The sequence below is a fragment of the Eurytemora carolleeae genome, unplaced genomic scaffold, assembly GCF_000591075.1.
Source record: "Eurytemora carolleeae unplaced genomic scaffold, Eaff_2.0 scaffold334, whole genome shotgun sequence".
Taxonomy (NCBI): domain Eukaryota; kingdom Metazoa; phylum Arthropoda; class Copepoda; order Calanoida; family Temoridae; genus Eurytemora; species Eurytemora carolleeae.
Window position 1 is genome coordinate 42834 of NW_019396897.1, and position 24831 is coordinate 67664.

At 32.8% G+C, this 24831-nt stretch overlaps 1 protein-coding gene across 5 annotated transcripts; it reads left to right on the plus strand.

The window, feature by feature from the left end:
- The first annotated feature begins 2358 nt into the window (after positions 1 to 2358).
- LOC111709889 (uncharacterized) lies at positions 2359 to 22936 on the plus strand. 5 transcript variants are annotated; one of them, XM_023483825.1, is made up of 19 exons: positions 2359 to 2462; positions 6723 to 6811; positions 6865 to 6936; positions 7249 to 7337; positions 8048 to 8112; positions 8951 to 9069; positions 9887 to 9964; positions 10016 to 10268; positions 11130 to 11243; positions 11922 to 12014; positions 13691 to 13771; positions 14812 to 14856; positions 15151 to 15386; positions 15953 to 16099; positions 17484 to 17571; positions 18763 to 18811; positions 20540 to 20583; positions 21243 to 21323; positions 22789 to 22936. In XM_023483825.1, exons 1-19 carry the CDS (start codon positions 2386 to 2388, stop codon positions 22826 to 22828), a joined length of 1860 nt encoding a protein of 619 aa, XP_023339593.1. In that variant the 5' UTR covers positions 2359 to 2385; the 3' UTR covers positions 22829 to 22936. The 5 variants fall into 5 exon arrangements, 4 of the variants coding, with proteins under 4 accessions (XP_023339593.1, XP_023339590.1, XP_023339594.1 ...); XM_023483822.1 differs by lacking the exon at positions 22789 to 22936 and adding an exon at positions 22209 to 22724; XM_023483826.1 differs by lacking the exon at positions 22789 to 22936 and adding an exon at positions 22209 to 22724 and having other exon boundaries at positions 11130 to 11157; positions 11938 to 12014.
- Positions 22937 to 24831: the final 1895 nt, after the last annotated feature.

Here is a 24831-nt window from a genome sequence, read left to right on the forward strand (position 1 = left end):
GGTTTGAAGATGAGTGGGTCTCGATTTTTGAACTGAAGATTGTACCTGGAAGCTGTGGCAAGTTAAGATCATATTGGGCTGGACCGTACAAGATTATCAGGAAATATTTCCAGCTCTAGGGGAAGTAATGGAAGTGTACGAGAGAGGAAAACCCAGAACGGTCAGCATAGATGTATTGAAAGAATTCAGAGTGAAACTGAATTGTACCAGGATAGATACATGTTTGAGAAACCGTTATGGAGTAGGGCATTTACTACATTTATAAAAGCGTACAATGTTTGAGACGTAAACATATCGAGATGTACACAACCGACCACCCTATTAATTGATTAATAGGGTAAGCTTTACCTTTTCGTTTCCTTTCTCTTTGGATAGAAAGATAGATAGATAGATAGATAGATAGATAGACACTAAGAATTATAATATTATTTCAGAGGTGTACGCATTTTTAGTACTGCAGTGTACTGTGTCTGAACTTAAAGTAAACACAAGACGGATGTCACAGCCTTCTTTCACATAAAAAATTAATGAAATTTTCTAGTCATAGGAAACTATTATGTGAAATATCAAAATTTTCAAAATCAAATGCTTTTATCCTCCTCGGATACTATAAAAACACTGAGACATCTCTTCTTGTTTACAAACACCGCCCAAAGCGAACTGGTTTAAATATTTACGCAGAGAATACGCAAAAGCATGAAACTTTCCTTGCCTTGGATAGATATTGAGGTCTGATCAAGGAGTATGAAATAGAAGGGAGATAAAACTGCAGACGCGGCAAGACAGTACTTCTATATATAAATTTGGCTTGTCTGTCTGTTTGTTTGTTTGTCTGTTGGTTTGTATCCAATAAACGTCAAAACGGCTGAACCGATCGGGCCCAAATGATCAAAATTTAAAATATTTGTCTCCATCAAAATTCGATCTTTATTAAATTTTTGAAAATTTTGAAAATCCACGAAATTTTTTGTGAAAATCCGCGAATTATTTTTGTTTTGTTTTACGATGTACACAAAGAGAACATGTTCACAATTAATAAATTTAGAAGATGGGCGCGAAGCGCCCTCTAAGGCTAGTCATTTAAATAAGAAATATTTGTCTTATGTACAATTACCGCGTATACAATGACCTACATTCTGAATATTTCATACACAAATGGAGTACCCGTCTGCAAAGCATGTATACTCCTATGTGGTAGGGGGGCCGCGTCAGTTATATCTCCCTTCTATTTCATACTCCATGGATCTGATCTATCAATATTGGTTAACAATATTTTAAACCCTTATCAATATTTTACTTCCTCATAGGTTTGCTATCTATTCATATCTACACCTTAGTCTTCTTTGTTTTATATTACTTAAAATATATTTATATATTTTTATAAAAAATCTTAAATTAACGGGATGCGCTATTATAGTTTTATGGATCTATAAGCGTTAAAGTGTTGAAGTGTTGAAGTGTTGAAGTGTTAAAGTATTGAAGTGTTGAAGTGTTAAAGTGTTGAAGTGTCAAAGTATGGAAGTGTTGAAGTGTTGAAGTGTTGAAGTGTTGAAGTGTTGAAGTGTTGAATTGTTGAATTGTTGAAGTGTTGAAGTGTAGAAGTGTAGAAGTGTAGAAGTATAGAAGTGTAGAAGTGTAGAAGTGTTGAAGTGTTGAAGTGTAGAAGTGTAGAAGTGTTGAAGTGTTGAAGTGTTGAAGTGTTGAAGTGTTAAAGTATTGAAGTGTTGAAGTGTTAAAGTGTTGAAGTGTTAAAGTATTGAAGTGTTGAAGTGTTAAAGTATTGAAGTGTTAAAGTGTTGAAGTGTTGAAGTGTTAAAGTGTTGAAGTGTTAAAGTATTGAAGTGTTGAAGTGTTAAAGTGTTGAAGTGTTAAAGTATTAAAGTATTGACCGAACCTTTGATCGGAAGTTTTAAATTTTGAGTTCCTTCAGAAAACTGCAATCCGAAAATTTTGTAAACATTTTCATCGTACCATAGTACAATCGAAATAATTTTACAATTTGGAACGTTTTGTTTAAAAATATTAACATAACGTTAGGGAATTCTCACAGATATTAATATTACTTGTTCATAATTTCCAAATGCTATTGGTAAATTAGATATTAAAACAATCAGTGTAAACTCCGGTAAAATTCAAGTACCGGGTCGATTTTTAGTCAGCTAGAGCAAGCCATATAGTAAACTGTACAATACAATACAGTCAAGTCGAGACTGTGCGGCATATGAAAGATCCCCTTCTGGTGAAATTTAACTGGAAGGAAACTAACGTCGTCCAACGCAAATGAGTACTTTTACTTAATCTATAGTTCTAACCTCGGCTATGTCCATCTTTGGTTTCTTGAAACACTCCCTTGATTAAAACTTATTAGATGAAACCATATTATAGATGAAACCATGTACCCAGAGATTTATTATTTTCCTTCTAATCCTTCAAACCAACCTATCCATTCAGAATCAAATACAGTAAGTTCATTTTTAAAATAAAGCAAACAAAGACAGTTTTAATATTACAAGCCCTTTTGACCATGCTATACAGTGAAGGGTTTCAGCTCTTGTTTAAAGAGTCAGTAGACGGTAGCCTGTAAACTTGGTTTTAATATCACAATTCAAAAATTCAGAATGTTATGCTGATTATTCCTTTGTTCTACACCTCCCTGGTCCTATATCAATCCCCCTCTTCATCGTTCTACACCTTCCTGGTTCTATATCTATTCTCTCTCCATAGTTCTACACCTCCCTGTCCTATATCCATTCTCTCTCCATAGTTCTACACCTCCCTGGTCCTATATCCATTCTCTCTCCTAAGTTCTACACATAGAGAATAGAATATATAGAGAGGAATTTACTACAAAAAAGTGTAAAACGGCCATTTTGTTGTACTGTTTCCATACTGCAGGTGTACTTCACATATTTATGCTATATAACCTGTTGGGCCCTGGAATATCATTTTATAGAAAATCTAAAATTATTGTTAAAAGAAAACCAAATTATGAAATAGGCTGGTTTCATAATTGACCAATGATCATTTCACATAGACTCTATGCCTTCCACTTTACAAACGATGATTTTCCGTTATAACTATAAATCAAATGATGTTTTTATTCACCTAATTCATTATAAAGTTTATTTAACAGTTTAAAAAATTCGAAATTGAAATGGATAGTCTAGGGAACATACTGTATTAATGTACTCTACTGCATATAATTTGTGAACATTTACATGATTTGTACACTTTGAACTCCCTTTCAGGCTGAAAGGGACTGAAAAAATTCATACCGAGAGATGAGATTCTTTTAATTCCTTTCTATATATTCTATTCTCTATGGTTCTACACCTCCCTGTCCTATATCCATTCTCTCTCCACAGTTCTACACCTCCCTGGTCCTATATATATTCTCTCTCCTTAGTTCTACATCTCCCTGTTCCTATATCTATTCTCTCTCCATAGTTCTAAATCTCCCTGTCCTATATCCATTCTCTCTCTTTAGTTCTACACCTCCCTGGTCCTATATCTATTCTTTCTCCATAGTTCTACATCTCCCTGTCCTATATCCATTCTCTATCCATAGTTCTACACCTCCCTGTCCAATATATATCCTCTCTACATAATTCTACATCTCCCTGTCCAATATCCATTCTCTCTCCATAATTCTACACCTCCCTGGTCCTATATCCATCCTTCTCCTTTCTTCTACATCTCCCTGTCCTATATCCATCCTTCTCCTTTGTTCTACATCTCCCTGTCCTTTATCTATTCTCCCTCCATGATTCTACATCTCCCTGTCCAATATCCATCCTTCTCCTTTGTTCTACATGTCCCTGTCCTATATCCATCCTTCTCATTTGTTCTATATCTCCCTGTCCTATATCCATCCTTCTCCTTTGTTCTACATCTCCCTGTCCTATATCTATTCTCTCTCCATAATTCTACATCTCCCTGTCCAATATTCATCCTTCTCCTTTGTTCTACATCTCCTTGTCCTATATCCATCCTTCTCCTTTGTTCTACATCTCCCTGTCCTATATCTATTCTCTCTCCATAATTCTACATCTCCCTGTCCTATATCCATCCTTCTCCTTTGTTCTACATCTCCCTGTCCTATATCTATTCTCTCTCCATAATTCTACATCTCCCTGTCCTATATCCATCCTTCTCCTTTGTTCTACATCTCCCTGTCCTATATCTATTCTCTCTCCATAANTCCCTGGTCCTATATCCATCCTTCTCCTTGGTTCTACACCTCCCTGGTCCTATATCCATCCTTCTCCTTGGTTCTACACCTCCCTGGTCCTATATATAGTAAATGCCGTACTCTCTTAAAACTTGTCTCTAAACTGTATCAGTCCAGGTACAACCTGTCCGCTGTCAAAGTGAAAACAGGACACAATTCCCTAGACTGCCATCTTGTGAAATATCAATGCAACTATCAATGGGCTCGATCTCAGTAGCTATCCGATAAGCTGTTACTTGGGCTCTAAATGCCACACAGGGACACAAGCGTAGCTATCAAGCATATCTATATATATACACATGTATACATGTATAACCTGGGTATATAGAGCAAAGGTTGAAAGTTACCTAATTAAATAAGATTATAAAAGTGTAATTGTACAAGCACTGATTATATTAGAAGAGATATATATGCAAACTATGGATTGTAAACCAAGGGTTATAAACAGTGATTATAAACTAGGGACTGTATACCAGGAATTATAAACTAGGGAATGTATACCAGGAATTATAAACTAGGGACTGTATACCAGGAATTATAAACTAGGGAATGTTTACCAGGAATTATAAACTAGGGAATGTATACCAGGAATTATAAACTAGGGACTGTATACCAGGAATTATAAACTAGGGACTGTATACCAGGAATTATAAACTAGGTTTGTAAACTAGGTATTATTAACTATTGGGATTGTAAACTAGGAATTATAAACTGGGTTTGTAAACTAAGAATTATAAACTAGGTATTATCAACTATTGGGATTTTAAACTAGGAATTATAAACTAGGGATTATAAACTATAGGTAATAAACTATGGATCATTCACTAGGGATTATGAACTAGGTTGTAAACTATGAATTTTCAGCTAGGGATTGTAAAGTAGGTTGTAAAATATGGACTATATACTAGGGATTATAAACTATAATGGGTTATAAAAAATTTGGCGAAAAATTATGCAAATTGTGATGTATAATCAAAAGTGCATATTGTGTGGATTGATTTCTACGAAATGTTCATGCACATGCAAAGAAATTAAGTCTTTGAGAGCCGGCCACAAACTCTGATTTTCATCTTTGCAACACAAAATCATAGACCTTAGATATTTAAGACTGAAAGGTGTACATTTAAAAAGATTCTCACCTTCCATTTCTTTTCTAATTTATGTTTATCTGAAAATTTTCCTAAATCATAGACATACACAGGAGGAAGAAGTTTGCATTGACCAAAGATCGACCCTTTATTAAAAAATTTCCCAAAAAGTCCAAGAGATAACTGCAAACCAAGATGTGCAAGCTCTCAAAACAAAAATCAATTGCCAAAATATGTCTAATCATTTGGAAGAGAGTGGAAGGAAGCTTATTTAAGATATTTTAGGCCCAAGCCAAGGAAAAATCCGAACAAATCAAGAAAAAATTCCTCTCATGTATACAGGTGTCCAAATTAAGTGATAAAGATATTTAAAGGAAGCATGACGAACATACGAAACTAAAAAGTGAAAATAGGGTAATAAGCTCTGCTAAGTATCTCCAAATGTATTGATCAGCTGTTCCTTTCCTTAGTGACTGAAACCTCAAAATCAAGCAACTTAAATAGCTGATGTCATAAAAAACTAGATAAAGATAACAGTATAATCCCTGCCCTGCCAACCCTGAAGAGAAGCATCAGTAAAGAGGAGAAGTATATGGACTCAAATAAGAACCTTTGTAGAGTTTAGAAGGTTAATAGAGTCTATGTGTCTACTGTCCAGTTAGCTACTAAATCCGATGTTTTTGCATGGACTAGTTTCATGAAAACCAATATTAGGTAACATGAATTTACAAGATTTTACAAAATGCTAGTGGAAACCTTTTTTATGTACACCCTTCATGAAGTCTGAGTCCTAATTTAAATAATTTTAGCAGCGTCTCAAATACGCCAAAAACCGGTTTCAATTAAGCGCCGGCGTAAATCTTGAAACATTGAATACAATTTTAAGTGGAACCACATAATTTGAGCCAAGTCTCAAATTTAAGCCACGGCTAAAATTCTTTAAATTCTGCCTCTGTATCATGATCAAATAATTTAAGTTAAAATATCAAAGGTGTACGCCATCAGATTGCACAAATATAGGGATTAGAAAATTGAGTTTGTGGCAAAGACTCAATTTCAAATTGGTTATAAATTTTCTAATTGTGGACTATTATGATGCTTATATGCTAAGATGTGAACTAAATGTAAAGCATGAAGTATTATTTGTATTGAGAGAAGTGAGAAAGGATAATTAATATATATTGAGAGCTGTAGCATGTTGTGGAGAAAAAGTTTATTATTCTGTAAGCAACGCCAGGAAATGGTCAACATCAAGTAAATAGAAACCAGAAATAGAATTATCGAAGAAGTTTGAAGTTTTTGCAAAAAAAGGAAAAGCTGTCTCCTAGATTTAGCTTAATAGAAAGAGGAATGAATAATGCTAGTCTTTTTTATCGAGCTATTAATTATTAAATGTGATTAAGACAGATCTTGGAGAGTATAAATGGGAAGGGACATTTTCTGGAATCAACGATGGACAAACTGCTTGAAACAAGAAAAACTTTAGATGCAGGTTACAAGAAACATTGCTTAAATAAGGATATATTTTAACTTAACACCGTTAAGACATGGGAACAGCTGAACGAAGCGCTGTACGAATAGGATTGTGTAACTCAGACTCCTGTGACTGTTTTTCAGGTAGTTTTCCTTAAAGGGATTATATTGCGTAATTTTAAATGCCCTTAAATTCAAAGATTGTTGTTTTAATAGATTTAAAAGTGTTTAAGATAAATCCTAAGTGTTTCCCTGTAGAAAAATGCTGAAGTCACGTTTGTAGAGAAACCACATGATAGAAAATAATCCATTTTCAAAATTATAACTATTTTTATCTAATTCATACTTGAGCAGACGAGGCTGTGAACGGATGTGAATTGGGCATTGCAATTTTTGCATGGAGGGTCTTCTGAAATTACGACTACAGTTCTCTTATCTAATTAGCTGATGTTTAAGGTGTACTCTTCTGCACGTGCTCTCTGTCAAAACCGGTTCTTCAGCTGAGTTCACAAATCTTCGGGAACTTTCTACCATCCATAGACACGGTGAGGATTATGTAGGAAACCATCATGGTTTTTAATCTTATCTACTCTTTTTCATTAGTTCTTATTCTCTCAATAAATTATTTGGTAACCCTTTGTGATTATCTTGCCTATAGTAGTTATCAATTTAGTTTTACACATATTGATTGTTATTAAAAAGACAATGAAATGCACAAATTATTTAAGAAAAGTAATTAATACTGGAATTTGAAAGGAAATTGTATAATTATCATAAATGCTCGGAATAAATATAAAGATTCTGTGGCATTCACCAACCAGCATTTTCGTCAGCTTTATATACTTATTGAAAGGATTTTTTATTATATTCTTCAAAGAAAGATTACATTGGCTCAGAAAAATTTAAAATAATTTCGTCTTTATTTTTTATTTTGCTAGAAAAGGAAAGAAGTAAATAATAAATAGTGTATTCCAAATGTATTACTTAGTGTTTAATTTAACATCCACTTCATTTCTTTCTTGAGCTCATTACAGTTTACAGTTTACAGTTTACAGTTTACAGTTTACAGTTTACAGTTTACAGTTTACAGTTTACAGTTTACAGTTTACAGTTAACAGTTTACAATTTACAGTTTACCATTTAACAGTAAACGCACGTTGTACTTTTCCATGTTCTCATTTTATTCTGTGGTTTGTGAGCGAAAGAGCGTAAAAGATAAAAATAACAAATTAATATGTTTCTTATGTTATTTTAGATTCAGCTTTCAGACTGCAAAGAAGTAGTAGTTGAATATATTCCTCAGTTTACTGAACAACTAAGGAAACATTTAAAAATAAGTTATTAAAGAATATTTAAGGTTTAATTGTATACATCTATCTAATAACCTCTCCGTTCAAACTGCACCCTCTTTATTGTTCCAACTGATTTAAGTCCTGACATCTCAAATCTCGGAAATGTAGAACCACTCTGTATGATCACAACGTTCGGTGTGAAAATACTTTCATTTTAATCAAAAGCAAACTAAAAAAAAATCCAGCAAAAACTTTTTCACACTTATTAATACACATAACATAAGAAATGGAAAATAGGCCGGAAAAATATAAAATTTGGTCCAAACACCCCCTCACCACAGCTTGTTTAGGGTTAAGTTTTTATATCATCATTTAAACTTCCTAATTAAAAGCAGGAAAGGAGGGGGGAAGGTTTAGCAAAACATGGTTGAAAACTTTCTAAGCATGATTGAACTTTTCAAGTTTTACTTTTTAATAGTTTGACACGAAACCAAATTAATAATGATATTACTACCTCTGGCTAAATACCGAAATCTTCTCTAAAGAGCATTTTTTTTGGAAATAGAGGGGGAGCCATAAAACAGTCACCTTTTTAATTTAAAATTTAGCTGTTTCTAATAAAGTGCACTCAATAGTTTTAAAAATTTTTTTAAATATTTCAAATACACCAATTACAAAATCGTCAGCGACATTTCTTATGTAAAAAAAACATTCTGCAGTTACCTTAAACTTAAACTTGTTCAATATCTAATTCCGACTTGAAGTTATTGAATTCCAGCTGTTCTATTGGAACCTTGGCAGATGTATTTTCTCAGTTGGTTTGCGGATTTCACAGAAATATTTATTTTATTTTTATTTGATGTCAGGAGAATAATAATCTTGAACACAACCTCTGTGAAATTAAATCAGGGTTCTCTCTCTTTCTCTGGTTCGGGAGAAAGGTTGGTTTTCCTAGGACGCATCTCCGCACTATACTTAGCTCCAGGAACCCTGTCTAACCTTGCCATTCTTAGAACTTGTAAACTCATTTACTCAGTGTCAAATACTACTTGATTTATTGTTATGAAAGTACATGGTGTCCCAATAAACGCTCTTTCAGATATTATATCATGTTTTGATTTTCACAAATTTGGGTATTGTTAAAGTTTATGAAACATTTCCGATCAATGGATACCAATTTAAAGTCTGAAATACAAAACTTAAAGAAGTTATGGCAGTTTGAAGTTTGCCATTTTTGCGGTTAAGTCGAAAACCAATATCGGCATATTGTGAAAGGTAAAAGAAAATTTTTCTTTGCATTCAAATCTATATTTTGATAATACAAATTACCAAATAGATATAAAAAATGATGAAAAATTAAAGAACTCACTAAACCAAGCCGAATGGCCAAATTGGTAAAATTTAAACTCTTCTTATTTACTTAATTTCGGAGAATACAACCCTTAAAATAATATCAATTGATCGCAAATGTTCCAAAGACATTCTATAATACCTAACAATGTAAAATTCGATCAGCACTGAGCGTTTTGGAGACACCATGTACAGTGTACAGTGTAAATAAAAAGCAAAAAGAGTTTAGAATTAGAAAATTTGAGTTTGCGCCAAAAACTTAGTTTTTTTTACAGCTTTGTACTTTCTAGCAGATTGGTTAGAAAGTCTAGGTTCTCTAGAAGTTATAGAAGTTAGGTTGGATAGTGGTCTAGGTTCTCTAGTAGATAGGTTGGATAGTGGTCTAGGTTCTCTAGTGGATAGGTTGGATAGTGGTCTAGGTTCTCTAGTAGATAGGTTGGATAGTGGTCTAGGTTCTCTGGGTAAGGGAATAACAGACCTATATATTGTCTCTACTGGAATACCAAAAGTCGAAGAAAAAACATTTTCAGGTAAGTTTAAAAATGAATCAAAAATTGAAATAATTTAAAATTTAAATTTAGATTTATCCGATCTGGAGGTGCTCGATTTAGAAAACGTGGTGTTTCCGTTGTTCAATGAAAGGCTCTTCAACAAGACATTTCACAACGTGTTCCCCCAGACATCAACCTTGAAGCTGCTGAGGGTCGTGAACAGTCACCTGGGCATAATCTACGGAACCTTCATCAAGTGTTTCGCAGAGACAATCATTATTGAAAATACAAGGATGAGTCTTGAATCTGACAATGCATTTGATCTTGAGGGAGTTTTTGTCAGGAATGAACATTATTCTTCAGAATTCATCTTTTAAAAGTTCTTTGTAATTTGTGAATATATACATTAAGAGGAATTTAACACTCGAGCTCTAATTTAGATTGTGCAAACCTCTGTTATCTATATAGAACTCAAAGTTTAAAATATTAAAGGTCTACGACGACATCAGGTAGATATGATATTAGTAAATTAAAGTTTGAGGCGAAGAAATGGTTCCTTTCTAAATAAATTTAAATACAGAGTTGACCACAAATGAAAAGACTTTAACGCGGTCTAAAACTCTTGTAAAGAAACAAAGTAAAGGTCAAATTTTGTCTTCTGACATTTATATTCTCTTTAATCGGCCTATTTAATAATTTTAATATAAAAACAGAATTAATTTCGTACATTCGTCTCTGAAGGACGAGACTTTAATGACGGTTGTACGGTATTTACACTGTCTGTACGGTATTTACACTGTCTGTACGGTATTTACACTGTCTGTACGGTATTTACACTGTCTGTACGGAATTTACACTGTCCTTACGGTATTTACACTGTCTGTACGGTATTTACACTGTCTGTTTCCTTATATTTATAACTTTCCACAACTGTAAACAGTATTTACACTGTCTGTTTCCTTTTATTTATAACTTCCCACAACTGTAAACAGTTTGTGCTTTATGCCAAATTATTAAATAAGTCCTTATAAGACTATGTCCAAGGCAGAAGATTTAATTCAACCAAGGAATCGCCATATTTTGAGATTTTCATCCTTTGTGGTTAACCCTGTATATAAGATAAGTGGTCTATCTAAATATTTTCATCTATTAGACCTTTATTTCTCTATTTAAATAAAGGAAAAATAATGTTAAAAAAGTTTAGTTTAATTGGGAACCAGATCGTAGGAAAGGTGAGGGAATCCCTGAAGGTTGTAACAAGAACCAGTTTACTCCTCCAGAACAATATCATAGAGGACAACTATATTAATACTATCAGGAGAACTTGCTTTATCTTTCACATCAAAATATTTTAAAGGGAATGTTTACGTATCTCAAGTGATCATCTGTTTGATGAACGACATGCCCGATTCGTAGCAATAAGGAAAATATAGCTTCGTTATTCTATTACAATTGATAATTTTCCATTGGGATTCAATTGCAAATCTAGTCAGCAGAGACATGAAGGAAATTCACAGATTTTATGTCTTTTCAAGATAGAAAAAACGATATCTTCCTCATTATTATTCAGATTTTTTTTAGGGTCATACTTAAAAATCTGTTTTTGTGATTTTTAGTGTAGGATTCTGTTTCTTGTTCTTGTTTCAACTAAGATTCTGGGTTTAATTGTGATTCTGGGTGGTTTTTTTTCTGGATCTTAAACACATTCTGGCAATTGTTCTTTTTCAAATTCAGGTTTTTGTAGTTTTTTTCTAACTTAGAACTCTTTTTTCTCTTACTTAGAACGCGGCTAAATTGTTCTGTTCTTGTTGTTTTTCTAAATTTTCTAGATTTTTTAGATTTTTTAAAGATTTTTATAGATTATTCTAGATTTTTCTAGATTTTCTAGATTTTTCTAGATTTTTCTAGATTTTTCAAAATTTTTCAAGAATTTTCCATATTCAAATCACTAATGAATCTTGAACATTTCTCAGAATATGAAGAAGTTCTTTTATAGTCTGATTTTTCCGCAGGAAGAAATAGAAAGGGTTGTGATCAGGGAGAGTAGACTTACTCAGGGTACATCAAACTACATAAACCTAAACTCCAGGTAGAACTCATAACACTGTAAGATCTTGCTCAGGGTACATCAAACTACATAAACCTAAAGTCCAGGTAGAACTTATAACACTATCAGATCTTACTCAGGGTACATCAAACTACATGAACCTAAACTCCAGGTAGAACTCATAACACTATCCGATCTTACTCAGGGAACATCAAACTACATAAACCTAAACTCAAGGTAGATCTCATAACGCTATCAGATCTTACCCTAATTTCTCGTTTTCTTATTTTTTTTTTTTATCCAAGATATTAATTCATAGACATCATGAACCTATCATTTAATAAAATGCAAAATGGCGAAGTTCATTGCATTATACAAATAAACCTCTCCTTCTTCATCTATTTTCATATTTTTGTAAAGATATCCTCCTATCCTACTTCTCTCCTCCTACACCTGTAAACCTACTTCTCTCCTCCTACACCTGTAAACCAACTTCTCTCCTCCTACACCTGTAAACCAACTTCTCTCCTCCTACACCTATAAACCTAATTCTCTCCTCCTACACCTGTAAACCTACTTTTCTCCTTCTACACCTGTAAACCTACTTTTATCATCTAAACCTATTTCTTTGCTCCTATTCTTGCAAATCTGTAAACCTACTTCTTTTCTTTCATTCTTGTAAATCTGGAAACCTTCTTCTATTCTCCTATTTTTGTAAAACTTGTAAACCTACTATTAATAACTGAATAAAACTACAGAAAAAGTGTAAATTTCAGATTTAGGAATGATTTTTAAGAGATTGAAAAACAATAGTTTTAGAAAAAATCTACCCCTGTATACATTCTGAAGGTTATTTTGTAATTTAATTTCCGTTCTTCTTTATCAGTGTGGGAGTTTAAACTATTTATTGACAAAAGTCAATACTTGTGGCTTTTAGAAATTCATGGAGACTATCAAACCTTTAAATTTCTTTGAAAACTTAAAACCTCGAAATTTTTCTAAATGATGTAATATTCTTTTATATTAAAGTACAATAGAAATGAAGTAAAATTTTAGTTCCATTTTGAAATCTTTGAACATGTTTGTTTTATGCAAAAGTTCTTGCAAAGATCACATTTTCCTTGTATGCCCTGAGCAGGCAACTTTTGAAGGTTGAGTATAGTTTAAATAGGTATAATTCTAGCTCTGTAATCTCTCAATTATAGCTAGTTCAACTCTACGTAGTTCATCTACATCACACTTAATTTATAAAATTTGGTTCTCTTCCATGTTTTAAGTTTTCAACACAGGGGGACCTACAAAACATTTTTTTGGAATAATTTGAATTGAATTTGAAACTTCTTGCAGTTTTCTTTCAACAAAATGTAATATATTTTATATTTATAACAGTGTAATGGAAATAAAGAAAAAATCCTGCATATCTAAAAAGTCACTATATAGATTATAGAACCAAAGAAACATTTTTTTCATAAGATAAAAAAGGGTTTTTGTATAATATATTATTTTATGGCGTTTCAGGTTGTACACTACAAGGAAATTGAAAACACGTCAAATAGTAAAATCTAAGATTATAAAATTTCGTATTTTCATAGTTAAGGGACCGTGCACATGTACCGCGTACAGTTAGACTTTTTACCCTGGATAATTATAAAAAAATGAGCAATCGAAAAAATTCACTCACTATTCACAATTTTTCTTTAAACCCATTTTTTTCTTAGTTATCTAGAGATATCCGATTCTGTTCTACATCTAGTCGATGCAAACATGATCAGAGCTGTTGTTAATGTATTCAAATTCAGGTAACTACTCGATATAATGTAATTCGAATCAGATATGAAATATCAAGATTCTACTTGATTGGCAGAACTGCCAATATAATATCAGAAATACTAAGAAGTCAATTTATAAAAACTCTCGTTTTCTAATCCCTACATCTTTGCAACCGAATTTTATATATCAAAGTTTTTTACCATCATTGTGCAATGATATAGGGATTAAAATTTTAATTATTGGCAAAGACTCAAAGTATGATTTGACTAAAATTATGTTGGTCTTTCTTTAGATCTAATTTCAAATCTTTCTATGGTTTATAGGGATACCCATGGTCAAGTTTTTTTCTTGAGACAACGGTGCAACACAAAACGTTGGGGTACATAACTTTTAACCAATCTTAAGCAAAACAATATAAGTGATAGAACTCAATAACAAACTGGGAATAGGTTTATCAATGTATCGTTTTATTTTGTATGCGTGAGCTTGTGCTTACACCCCTTACTCAAAATGAATTAATAAATAAATAATAAAATAAATAAAAATTTCAAATACCTCTCTTTGCTCTAATAAAGCAAAAAACTTTTTTTTCAATATAAAGTTCCACATTTTGACATTTTCCGAAGAAAACACATTAAAAAGTGTTGTTCGGAATTGAGAAAATTTGCAATAACATAAAGTGGATATAGCGTTTATATAAATACAAAGAAGACGACTTTTCTCATTAACTTTTGATTTCTAATAAGCTTTTTTTCTAATTACAAGTGTACATCTAAACACAGTTGATTGGCAGCAGTTTCCATGTTATTTTTCAATCATGCTGTTTGAAAGCTTTGAAGAAATAAAAAATTTAAATAAAAGAATCGTCTTCATTGTATTGATATATACGACGACCACTGTAAAACATTTTTTGTTTTTACATTTACTTTAGTATTTATATACTTTCAAACTAAATAAATTCAACGGATTTCGTGTCCTTCCCCTCATAAACACAAACACATCCATTTTTTAATGTATTGTATTGTATTGTATTGTATTGTATTATATATATATTATATATATATTATAGGGACAACGTAATCAAAAGCTTTGAAACAGACACCTTGAATTTAAGGTTAGATTTTTTTAAATATTGATAAAAAGAAAAAATGAGTAATCTTACAGAGACTAAAACTTTTGGTTTAGATTGCGCTTAGCCGCATCCACTGAAGTTAATAATATCCACCGCGTAATCTTCTAAATTAAAGGATTTAAGTTAATTGCCGGGATATATGGAAAATCCCCCAAAGATGATTAAGAAATGAATTTAAGAGAGATTTTCTCCGACAAAATGAATTGAATCGCCAGAGAAAGTTTTAGAATAGAAAAGTTTAAACATTCGGGCGATCAAAAATATTTTTTTTTTCAGTGCAAGGAAAACAATTGAGATTTCAAACAACTTTTTTGAACACATCCAGCCTGGATCCCTGAACAACCTGAAGCTCCTCCCCCAGACCAACATGGTGAACCCCGCCTTCACCCTCGCCAACAACACCTTCGAGAGCATGGAGGACGGGTTCATGAAGCTCGATATATCTGTTTTAATGAACTTGAATAGTACTATGTCAGATTTGTACTTTAATACAGATTGTTCCTGTACTCTAGGAAAATGAAGTAGAGGCCGCACCAAAAAAATGGAATGTCGTCGTAATTTTGATTGAGAGGCACGCCTGATTCACAACAGTAACCTTGACACCTTAATCTTATCAATTTTTTGGTAGCAACGTCGTTCTTCTGGCTTGAAAACTGTTTAATTCTGATAATTTCTCCGTTATTTCTAAAGAAATAAGTACGCAAACTACTTTTTTGCACAGAAACCAGAAATGAAAGCAAACCGTTTTCAAATACAAAAATATGGATATCTAATTTACACTTGATCAGACAAAGCTTTAGAGGGTAGAGTTGTGAATCGGACATGTCACTCTTTCATATTGAGGGTCACTTGAAATTACGTGTACAGTCCCTTTAATGAGCAAAATAACAACAAATGTCAAGTTGAAATTTAGAAAATTAAACTAAAATTCACTATATCTTTTTTTCAGTAATTATTTTTAAAATTGAAAACATGATGTTAGTAATCTTATAAAAGTTATATAAAATGCTTTAAAATATTTACCAGGCTGCAAAACTTTTCTGAAATGGTAAAATCTACTGATTATCTTGGTTTGTAGTGTCGGACGCTGTGCATAGTAAGATATTGAGTTTAGAGAGTTCAATGCCGCGAAGAAGATCGAAGAAGTATTCCAGTGTAGATGTTAAAGAAGCCTTAGACCGGCTCAAGAAGCTTCTAGAACCTGCAATACTTTGCAATGATCCTGGTAATGGCTAAATTTGAAGAAAAAGAAAATTAAGCATTTATTAACACGTTCAAATCGTTTCTCAATTTTTATTAAAGGAACTAAACACAAACTCTAATTTTCTAAACCTTTTATCCACGCATGCCTCATTATGTCCGATAGGGTTTGCCATGCTATATCTGATATTCAAAGTTTGAAATATCAAAGGATTAAATCCTCTAGTTGCAACAAAATAGGGAAGAGAATATTAAAGTTTATGGCAATGTTCTCAGTTTAAGAAAAACAAGAGGACACAATTTGAGTCCTAATTAGCCGGCTTACAGTGTTCAGCACAAAAAGTGTCGAAATTGTTAAAAAGCATGGTTGTAATGAAATAAAATAATAGGGGGAGTGAAAACAATATAGAGATGGCAACTTTTAAATGATCGGAATAATAAAGGGGGTATTCAGGAATTTGTCCAGGGGGGCTTGCATTTTTTTTCTAGGGAACTCAGTTCCCGTTGAAAATCATAGATTTCACTGATGAATTTCTGAAATTCTGAATACGCCTTCTGGCAATAAGGGAAACTAATTTGTCTCCAAGTGGGCAGATTAAGAGATCTCCTATGTCGGAGATTTTGCCAGAAAGATTGGATTATACCACTAATGGTTCGTACCTGTAAAGGTTTATATCTCAGATTCAACAGGATTTTAACCGATTTTATGAAAATAGGCTTAAAAGTGGTCATGCACCAGTGACCAATGTTCCAGTATAGTACGTGTAGAGCTCTGGGAAGGGGGGGGGATAATTGTGTGGATGGCATGTAAAATAGAAGATAGTAAGCTTAACCCTATCCCTGCTGGGGTACTTGAAAACCAGAATATGCTGGGGGGGAGTTTGTGTGAATATCTATATATATCTGGAGAATGTTGTGGACAGGGAAGAATGGATGTATGGGGGATATCTTCATACATTTAATCTGAGCCAACATCATGCTGCTCAACAGTTTTATACCCGGCCTAGTTCACAACTACAGTTTATACACCAATAAATGTTTTATATTTGTAAAAAACAAAGGCTCATTGGTTAATTGCTTGATTAATTGATTGAATATATGGTGTTAGAGTGATCAATTGATTGTTTGGATGATGTTAGATTGTTTAATTGATTGTTTAGATGGTGTTAGATTGATCAATTGATTGATTAGATGGTGTTAGATTGATCAATTGATTGTTAGGATGATGTTATATTGATTAATTGATTGATTAGATGGTGTTAAATTGATCAATTGATTGTTTAAATGGTGTTAGATTGATCAATTGATTGTTTAAATGGTTTCATATTGATCAATTGATTGTTTGTAGGATGCTAGATTGATAAATTGATTGTTAGGATGATGTTGGATTGATTAATTGATTGTTTTAGATGGTGGTATAGTAAACCTGGAGATGAGTGGGATTTGTAAACCTGATTATCTTGCAATTATTATAGGGGTCGTCTTTGCTATTCTCAGGTACTCTTGGTAGACTTGGTAGACTAGGTGGACTTGGTAAGCTTGGTAGACTAGGTAGACTATGTGGACTAGGTAGACTAGGTAGACTAGGTAGACTATGTGGACTAGGTAGACTATGTGGACTTGGTAGACTAGGTAGACTGGGTAGACTAAGTAGACTAGATAGAATAGGTGGACTAGCTAGACTAGGAAGACTAGGTAGACTATGTAGATTATGTAGAATAGGTAGACTAGCTAGACTAGGAAGACTAGGTAGACTATGTAGATTATGTAGAATAGGTAGACTAAGTAGACTAGATAGAATAGGTGGACTAGCTAGACTAGGAAGACTAGGTAGACTATGTAGATTATGTAGAATAGGTAGACTAGGTAGACTAGGTAGACTAGGTAGACTAGTTAGACTAGGTAGACTAGAGAGAATAGGTGGACTAGCTAGACTAGGTAGACTAGGTAGACTATGTAGATTAGGTAGACTAGGTAGACTAGGTAGAATAGGTGGACTAGCTAGAACTAGGTAGACTAGGTAGACTAGGTAGACTAGGTAGACTAGATAGAATAGGTGGACTAGCTAGACTAGGTAGACTAGGTAGACTATGTAGATTAGGTAGACTAGGTAGACTAGGTAGAATAGGTGGACTAGCTAGACTAGGTAGACTAGGTAGACTAGGTAGACTAGGTAGACTAGATAGACTAGGTAGACTAGATAGAATAGGTGGACTAGCTAGACCAGGTAGACTAGGTAGACTATGTAGCTTAGGTAGACTAGGTAGACTAGGTAGACTAGGTAGACTAGGTAGACTAGGTAGACAGGTAGACTAGATATACTGGGTAGACTAGGTAGACTAGGTAGACTAGGTAGACAGGTAGACTAGATATACTGGGTAGACTAGGTAGACTAGGTAGACTAGATATACTGGGTAGACTAGGTAGACTGGTAGACTAGATATACTGGGTAGACTAGGTAGACTAGATATACTGGGTAGACTAGGTAGACTAGATATACTGGGTATGAAAACTATGAAAATTATTAAAACTATTAAAACTATAAAACTATCAAATCTATTAAAACTATGAAAGCTATTAAAACTATGAAAACTATTAAAACTGCGAAAAATATGAAAACTATTAAAATTATTAAAGCTATGAAAACTATTAATAGTATTAAAACTATTAAAATCATGTAATGTTTAGTGTTGTAGTTCTAGGATGGGGTCTAGTCTGTGTTAATGATAAACTTAAGGAAGAGCACCCAATCTGTGGTTAATTTCAAGGTTTAACATTGGTTTCTCCCCCCTACTCTCCTTGACTCTTCCCCCCCTCTCCAATACATCATCATCCTTCATACTTAATCAACAACATCCATACTTCACTCATCAGCTCTAAACTCCAGTTTAATCCTCATATTTAATCCATACTTCACTCATCAACTCTAAACTCCAGTTCAATCCACATATTTTATTCATACTTCTCTCATCAGCTCTAAACTCCAGTTAAATCCTCATATTTAATCCATACTTCACTCATCAACTATAAACTCCAGTTCAATCCACATCTTTTATTCATACTTCTCTCATCAGCTCTAATCTCCAGTTAAATCCTCATATTTAATTCATATTTCACTCATCAACTCTAAACTCCAGTTTAATCCACATATTTTATTCATACTTCTCTCATCAGCTCTAAACTCCAGTTAAATCCTCATATTTAATTCATATTTCACTCATCAACTCTAAACTCCAGTTTAATCCACATATTTAATCCATACTTTACTAATCAGCTCTAAACTCCAGTTTAATCCTCATATTTAATCCATAGTTCACTCATCAACTCTAAACTCAAGTTTAATCCACATATTTAATCCATACTTCACTCATCAACTCTAAACTCAAGTTTAATCCACATATTTAAACCATACATCTCTTATCTACTCTAAACTCTACAATCATTTTCATATTTAATATATGTACAGGTTTTCAACGCAATTATTTAGTCCTGGGGCGAAATGAACTGAGTTTTGGCCACAAAATCTGATTTACAAATCACTATATCTTCGCAACCTAATGTAGACCTGAGATATTTCAAACTATGAATTCTGATAGATAAAATAATCAAAGTTTGAAATATCAAAAGTTTACTGAATTTCGTTGTACGCTTTTGAAAATTGATCAAGAAGATCAAAAGGAATCGTACCTATAACATTTTCGATTGGTTTCGATTGGTTGGTTTCCCGTAAACCGTCTCAACTTCTCAAACTACGGGGTTGTCCACAAGGGATGAGATTTTATTTGTTTCGATCTTCATTTAGCATCTCAATGAAAGACTAGTTATATATATATTAAATTCAAGGTCAAGATCAAATTCCATCTTGAAATTTTACCCTTAAATGGTCGTTATCATTTATATTAAAGTCTCATCCTGTATTTATTTTAACACTGTTTATCTGACTTAACACCTTATATATATATATATATCCTCATATTTTGAATCAATCACCCTGTCTAAGGTTGGACAAGTCTTGCATACAGATAAACCGTAGGTCTGTTTCCTCCATTACCCCGTCCCCGTTGGTTTCCTTAACAAATTACCCCCCCCCCCATCACACATCTTCAAGTCATTAAGTAACAGGGTTCAAGTTCAGAGAAATAACTTGACTTTTGTTTTAATTTCAGATCGGTACTGTTGTATCATATTGAACCTTAACTCTGTATCCATTGTTGAAACTTTTAATTTGAAGAGATCAATCTTTGATTATGAATCTGGCTTGCATTTGTCGAATCTCTTATTGGCCGAGATCACATTTTTGTATTTACAAAGAGTTTGATTTAATCTGCAGATTAGCCTAAAATATTTTTTATATGTCAAATTTTTTGATCTAATTAATTTATGAAAGATCTTTCATGAATAAAGTTGTATATTCTAATCTTCAAACATCTCTGAACAAAACAAATATTGGTGTTTACACTCCTAGGAAAGAGCATTGAAACAATTTATTATTCCTCTCTCTCCATCTAAGTAAGTTAAACAACAACAACAAATTTCAAAAATTAAATAAAGTATTAAAAATTAAAAATTAAAATAATTTTAATAAAACCAGTTTTTTGCAGGTTTAGACTTAATTTGAAATAAACTTGATTTTAATTTAATTACAATAAACTGCTGATGTACCCTTTAAACCTTTATATGAGACTGATATACAAAGATCGTTTTTTATCTGAAATCAGCCATGGTTTTGGCGGGAAAATCAAATTGTTTATTTTCACAAAATAATCTGTGGACCGGTTGTAAACTCATTGATATACAGGGTAACCCAGAAAAGATGAGACTTTAATGTCGACCTTAAACGCTTTTAAACTAACTAAATATTATCATTGAAGATTATTTCGCAAAAAATACAAACAAAGATAAAGGATTAAAATGAGCTAAGAAAGAATTATGTTTGCTATCTGAAATATTATTATAACTGCTGGTAATCATATAAATGTAGACAAGAGGGCTAATTAAATATTCTGTACAGTCCAGTCTCATCATTTGTGGGTAACCCTGTATGTCTTTTTAATAGTTTAGGTTTTACTGTTCAATTGTCAATCTGTTAGAATTAAAAGTTATTTAAAATTACGATGCAAAAGTTTTTACTTATTAAAAATATTAATTTTGCTCTTAAAAATATTTAGAGAAGGAGAGTTTGAACTTCAAACTGCTGAAAGCTTTAAATGTTCTCTACCTGACCTGATCAGATCAATGACCTTGGACAGGTCAGTCTTAATCCAGAGATTAAACTTGGTCATAGCTTCGTTAAACTTAGTCAAAGGAATTTATAATTTTCATAATCCCTATCTCTGCGACCCAATGCCGTGGACCTTTGATATTTCAAACTATAAATTCTGTTAGATTAAACAATCTAAGTTTCAAAGTATCAAAGGTTTACACCATCAGTTTTGAAAAATAAAGAGACATAGAAAATTTGTGTCCGTGTCAAAAACTCAATACCTTTGGGCAAAGTTGATCAAACACGATTTGATTATAATTGGTCCAACTTGGTCAAGTTTGATCAAATTTGGTCAAGAAAGGTCAGATTTTGTCAACCTGTGGCGGCTATGAAAGTCGTCTCTTCTAGAAACTCCTCTATTCTTCTCCCTGCCGCGAAAGGTTCTTCCTAGAAAAGACGACTTTCATAGCCGCCACAAACCATGGGCAAAATTGGTCACAACTGGACACACTTGGTAAATTTTGGTCACAATTGGCAAATTTTGGTAAAATTTGGCCAAATCTTGTTAATCTTGGTGAAACTAAGCTATATTAATATCTATAGAATCCTTGAACAGTATCTTCAGAGTGGAATACACAGTTAACAGCGGTTACCTTAAAATTTTATCTTAACAAGTGTTTAACTTTTAAATTTAAATTTATTACTCATACAGTTTTACTCAGAGAAAAGTTTATAGGATGCCGTTGTTCATTGAATTTACGCTTACACTCCCTTTACAATAGAATAAGATTTATCAGGCTAATTACTATATAGAAAAGTGTGGAAAATTACACCATCAGGTTGCAAAGATATACGGATTAAAGTATGATTGTAGCAAAGACTCGGTTTCTTTGTAGACAAAAATATAAAAATTACGATGATGATGTTTCAGGGAACAATCTGAATATGATCATGTTTCAGGGAACAATCAGAATATGATGATGTTTCAGGGAACAATCAGAATATGATCATGTTTCAGGGAACAATCAGAATATGATCATGTTTCAGGGAACAATCAGAATATGATCATGTTTCAGGGAACAATCAGAATATGATCATGTTTCAGGGAACAATCAGAATATGATCATGTTTCAGGGAACAATCTGAATATGATCATGTTTCAGGGAACAATCTGAATATGATCATGTTTCAGGGAACAATCAGAATATGATGATGTTTCAGGGAACAATCAGAATATGATCATGTTTCAGGGAACAATCAGAATATGATCATGTTTCAGGGAACAATCTGAATATGATCATGTTTCAGGGAACAATCAGAATATGATCATGTTTCAGGGAACAATCAGAATATGATCATGTTTCAGGGAACAATCTGAATATGATCATGTTTCAGGGAACAATCTGAATATGATCATGTTTCAGGGAACAATCTGAATATGATCATGTTTCAGGGAACACTCAGAATATGATCATGTCTCAGGGAACAATCAGAATATGATCATGTTTCAGGGAACAATCTGAATATGATCTCCAGAGTTTAGATGATTGAAAGGTTTGATATTCTTCATAAACTGTGATATCTCATATTTTGTGATTATATAACTAAATGTAAAAAAGCAAAATAAAGATAGATATGGAAAACAAAGAGAAAACTGTTGATTATTTCTTAATTTCACAATTAGATATTGTATCCTCTGTATCCTAGCTTGTATCTCCCAGTTTCCCTTCTGTATCCTACTGTATCCTATTGTATTCTCTAGAATTATACTGCAGTATCCATCTGTAACCTCAATATTCCTGTATCCTCCTTTTTCTGTCAGTATTCCCATTTATGCTTTATGTAACACTCTGTATTAACTAATATTGTGTCTTCAGTATCATTGTTGTTGTATCCCAGTATCACTGTACATTTATTATTGTATCCATCTATCATAGTATTAATGTATATTTAGCATTGTATCCATCTATCCTGGTATAAATGTATATTTAGCATTGCATCCATCTATCCTGGTATAAATGTATATTTATTATTGTATCCGTCTATCCTGGTATAAATGTATATTTATTATTGTATCCATCTATCCTGGTATAAATGTATATTTATTATTGCATCCATCTATCCTGGTATAAATGTATATTTATTATTGTATCCATCTATTCTGGTATAAATGTATATTTATTATTGTATCCATCTATCCTGGTATAAATGTATATTTAGCATTGTATCCATCTATCTTGGTATAAATGTATATTTATTATTCTATCCATCTATCCTGGCATAAATTTACTCTCATCACTCGTTAAAGTCTCGTGTTGTTTGAACTAATTTCACTGCAAAAACTATTTTTCATTTTCTTCAAGAATTTCAAATTCTGATGGTTTATTAACGAGTGTAATACCTTTTATGCAAAATCATTCATATTCAAAACCTGCATTCACTTTTCATAAAATGTTTGAATTCAATAAAAACCAAATTGCAAGAAATCAGTAGAAGTATGAAAACCAAAATGAATTTATTGAAATTCTTTTCAGATGTTTTGCTTTCACAATCATTGAAGTCTTTATACTTCATTGAAGAGAAAAATAGTGTTTTCAAATATAGGATACAAGATATTTTATACTTTAAACCTGTAGACCTTCCAGAGCGAATTTAATGATTATATGCTAGGTTTAGTGACGGTTATTTTGATATCCTGATATCCTGATATTTTGATATCCTGACATCCTGATATCCTGATATTTTGATATCCTGATATCCTGATACACTGATATCTTGATATCCTGATATACTGATATCCTGATATCCTGATATCCTCATATCCTGATATCCTGATATCCTGATATCCTGATATCCTGATATACTGATATCCTGATATCCTGATATACTGATATCCTGATATCCTAGTATTCTGATATCCTGATATCCTAGTATCCTGATATCCTGATATCCTAATTTTCTGGTATCCTGGTATCTTGGTATCCTGGTATCCTAGTATCCTGATATCATGATATCATGATATTCTGGTATCCTGGTATCCTGGTATTCCTGATATCCTGGTATCCTGGTATTCTGGTATCCTGATATCCTGGTATCCTTGTATCCTGGTATTCTGTTATCCAGATATCCTTGTATCCTGATATCATGATGTCATGATTTCATGATATCCTGATATCCTGGTATCCTGGTATCCTGGTATCTTGCATGTTCTCCGGGTATAAACTTGTACAAGCTCTGGGTTGACACCCCTGATTGACGGAACCTGGTGTGGTTAAATGTGAAAGGTGTGGTTAATAGGTTGGTTGGCAGTATCAGATATATTCTAATTTTAAACTCTCCCTGACACCATGTCGTCATACCGCCCCTCTAATCTTGTCACACATATTCACTTTCTATCTAGTTCCTATTACTTGTTTGCCTACTCTCCGCGTCGTCATTCTCCAATAAAGCATTCCCGTCTTCTAAACAATCTGAGATCTTATACAGGGTGTCCCCATAAACATTGGAATTCAGTGACGAATTCGATATCGTCTTTTCAAATAATTCTTTGATTT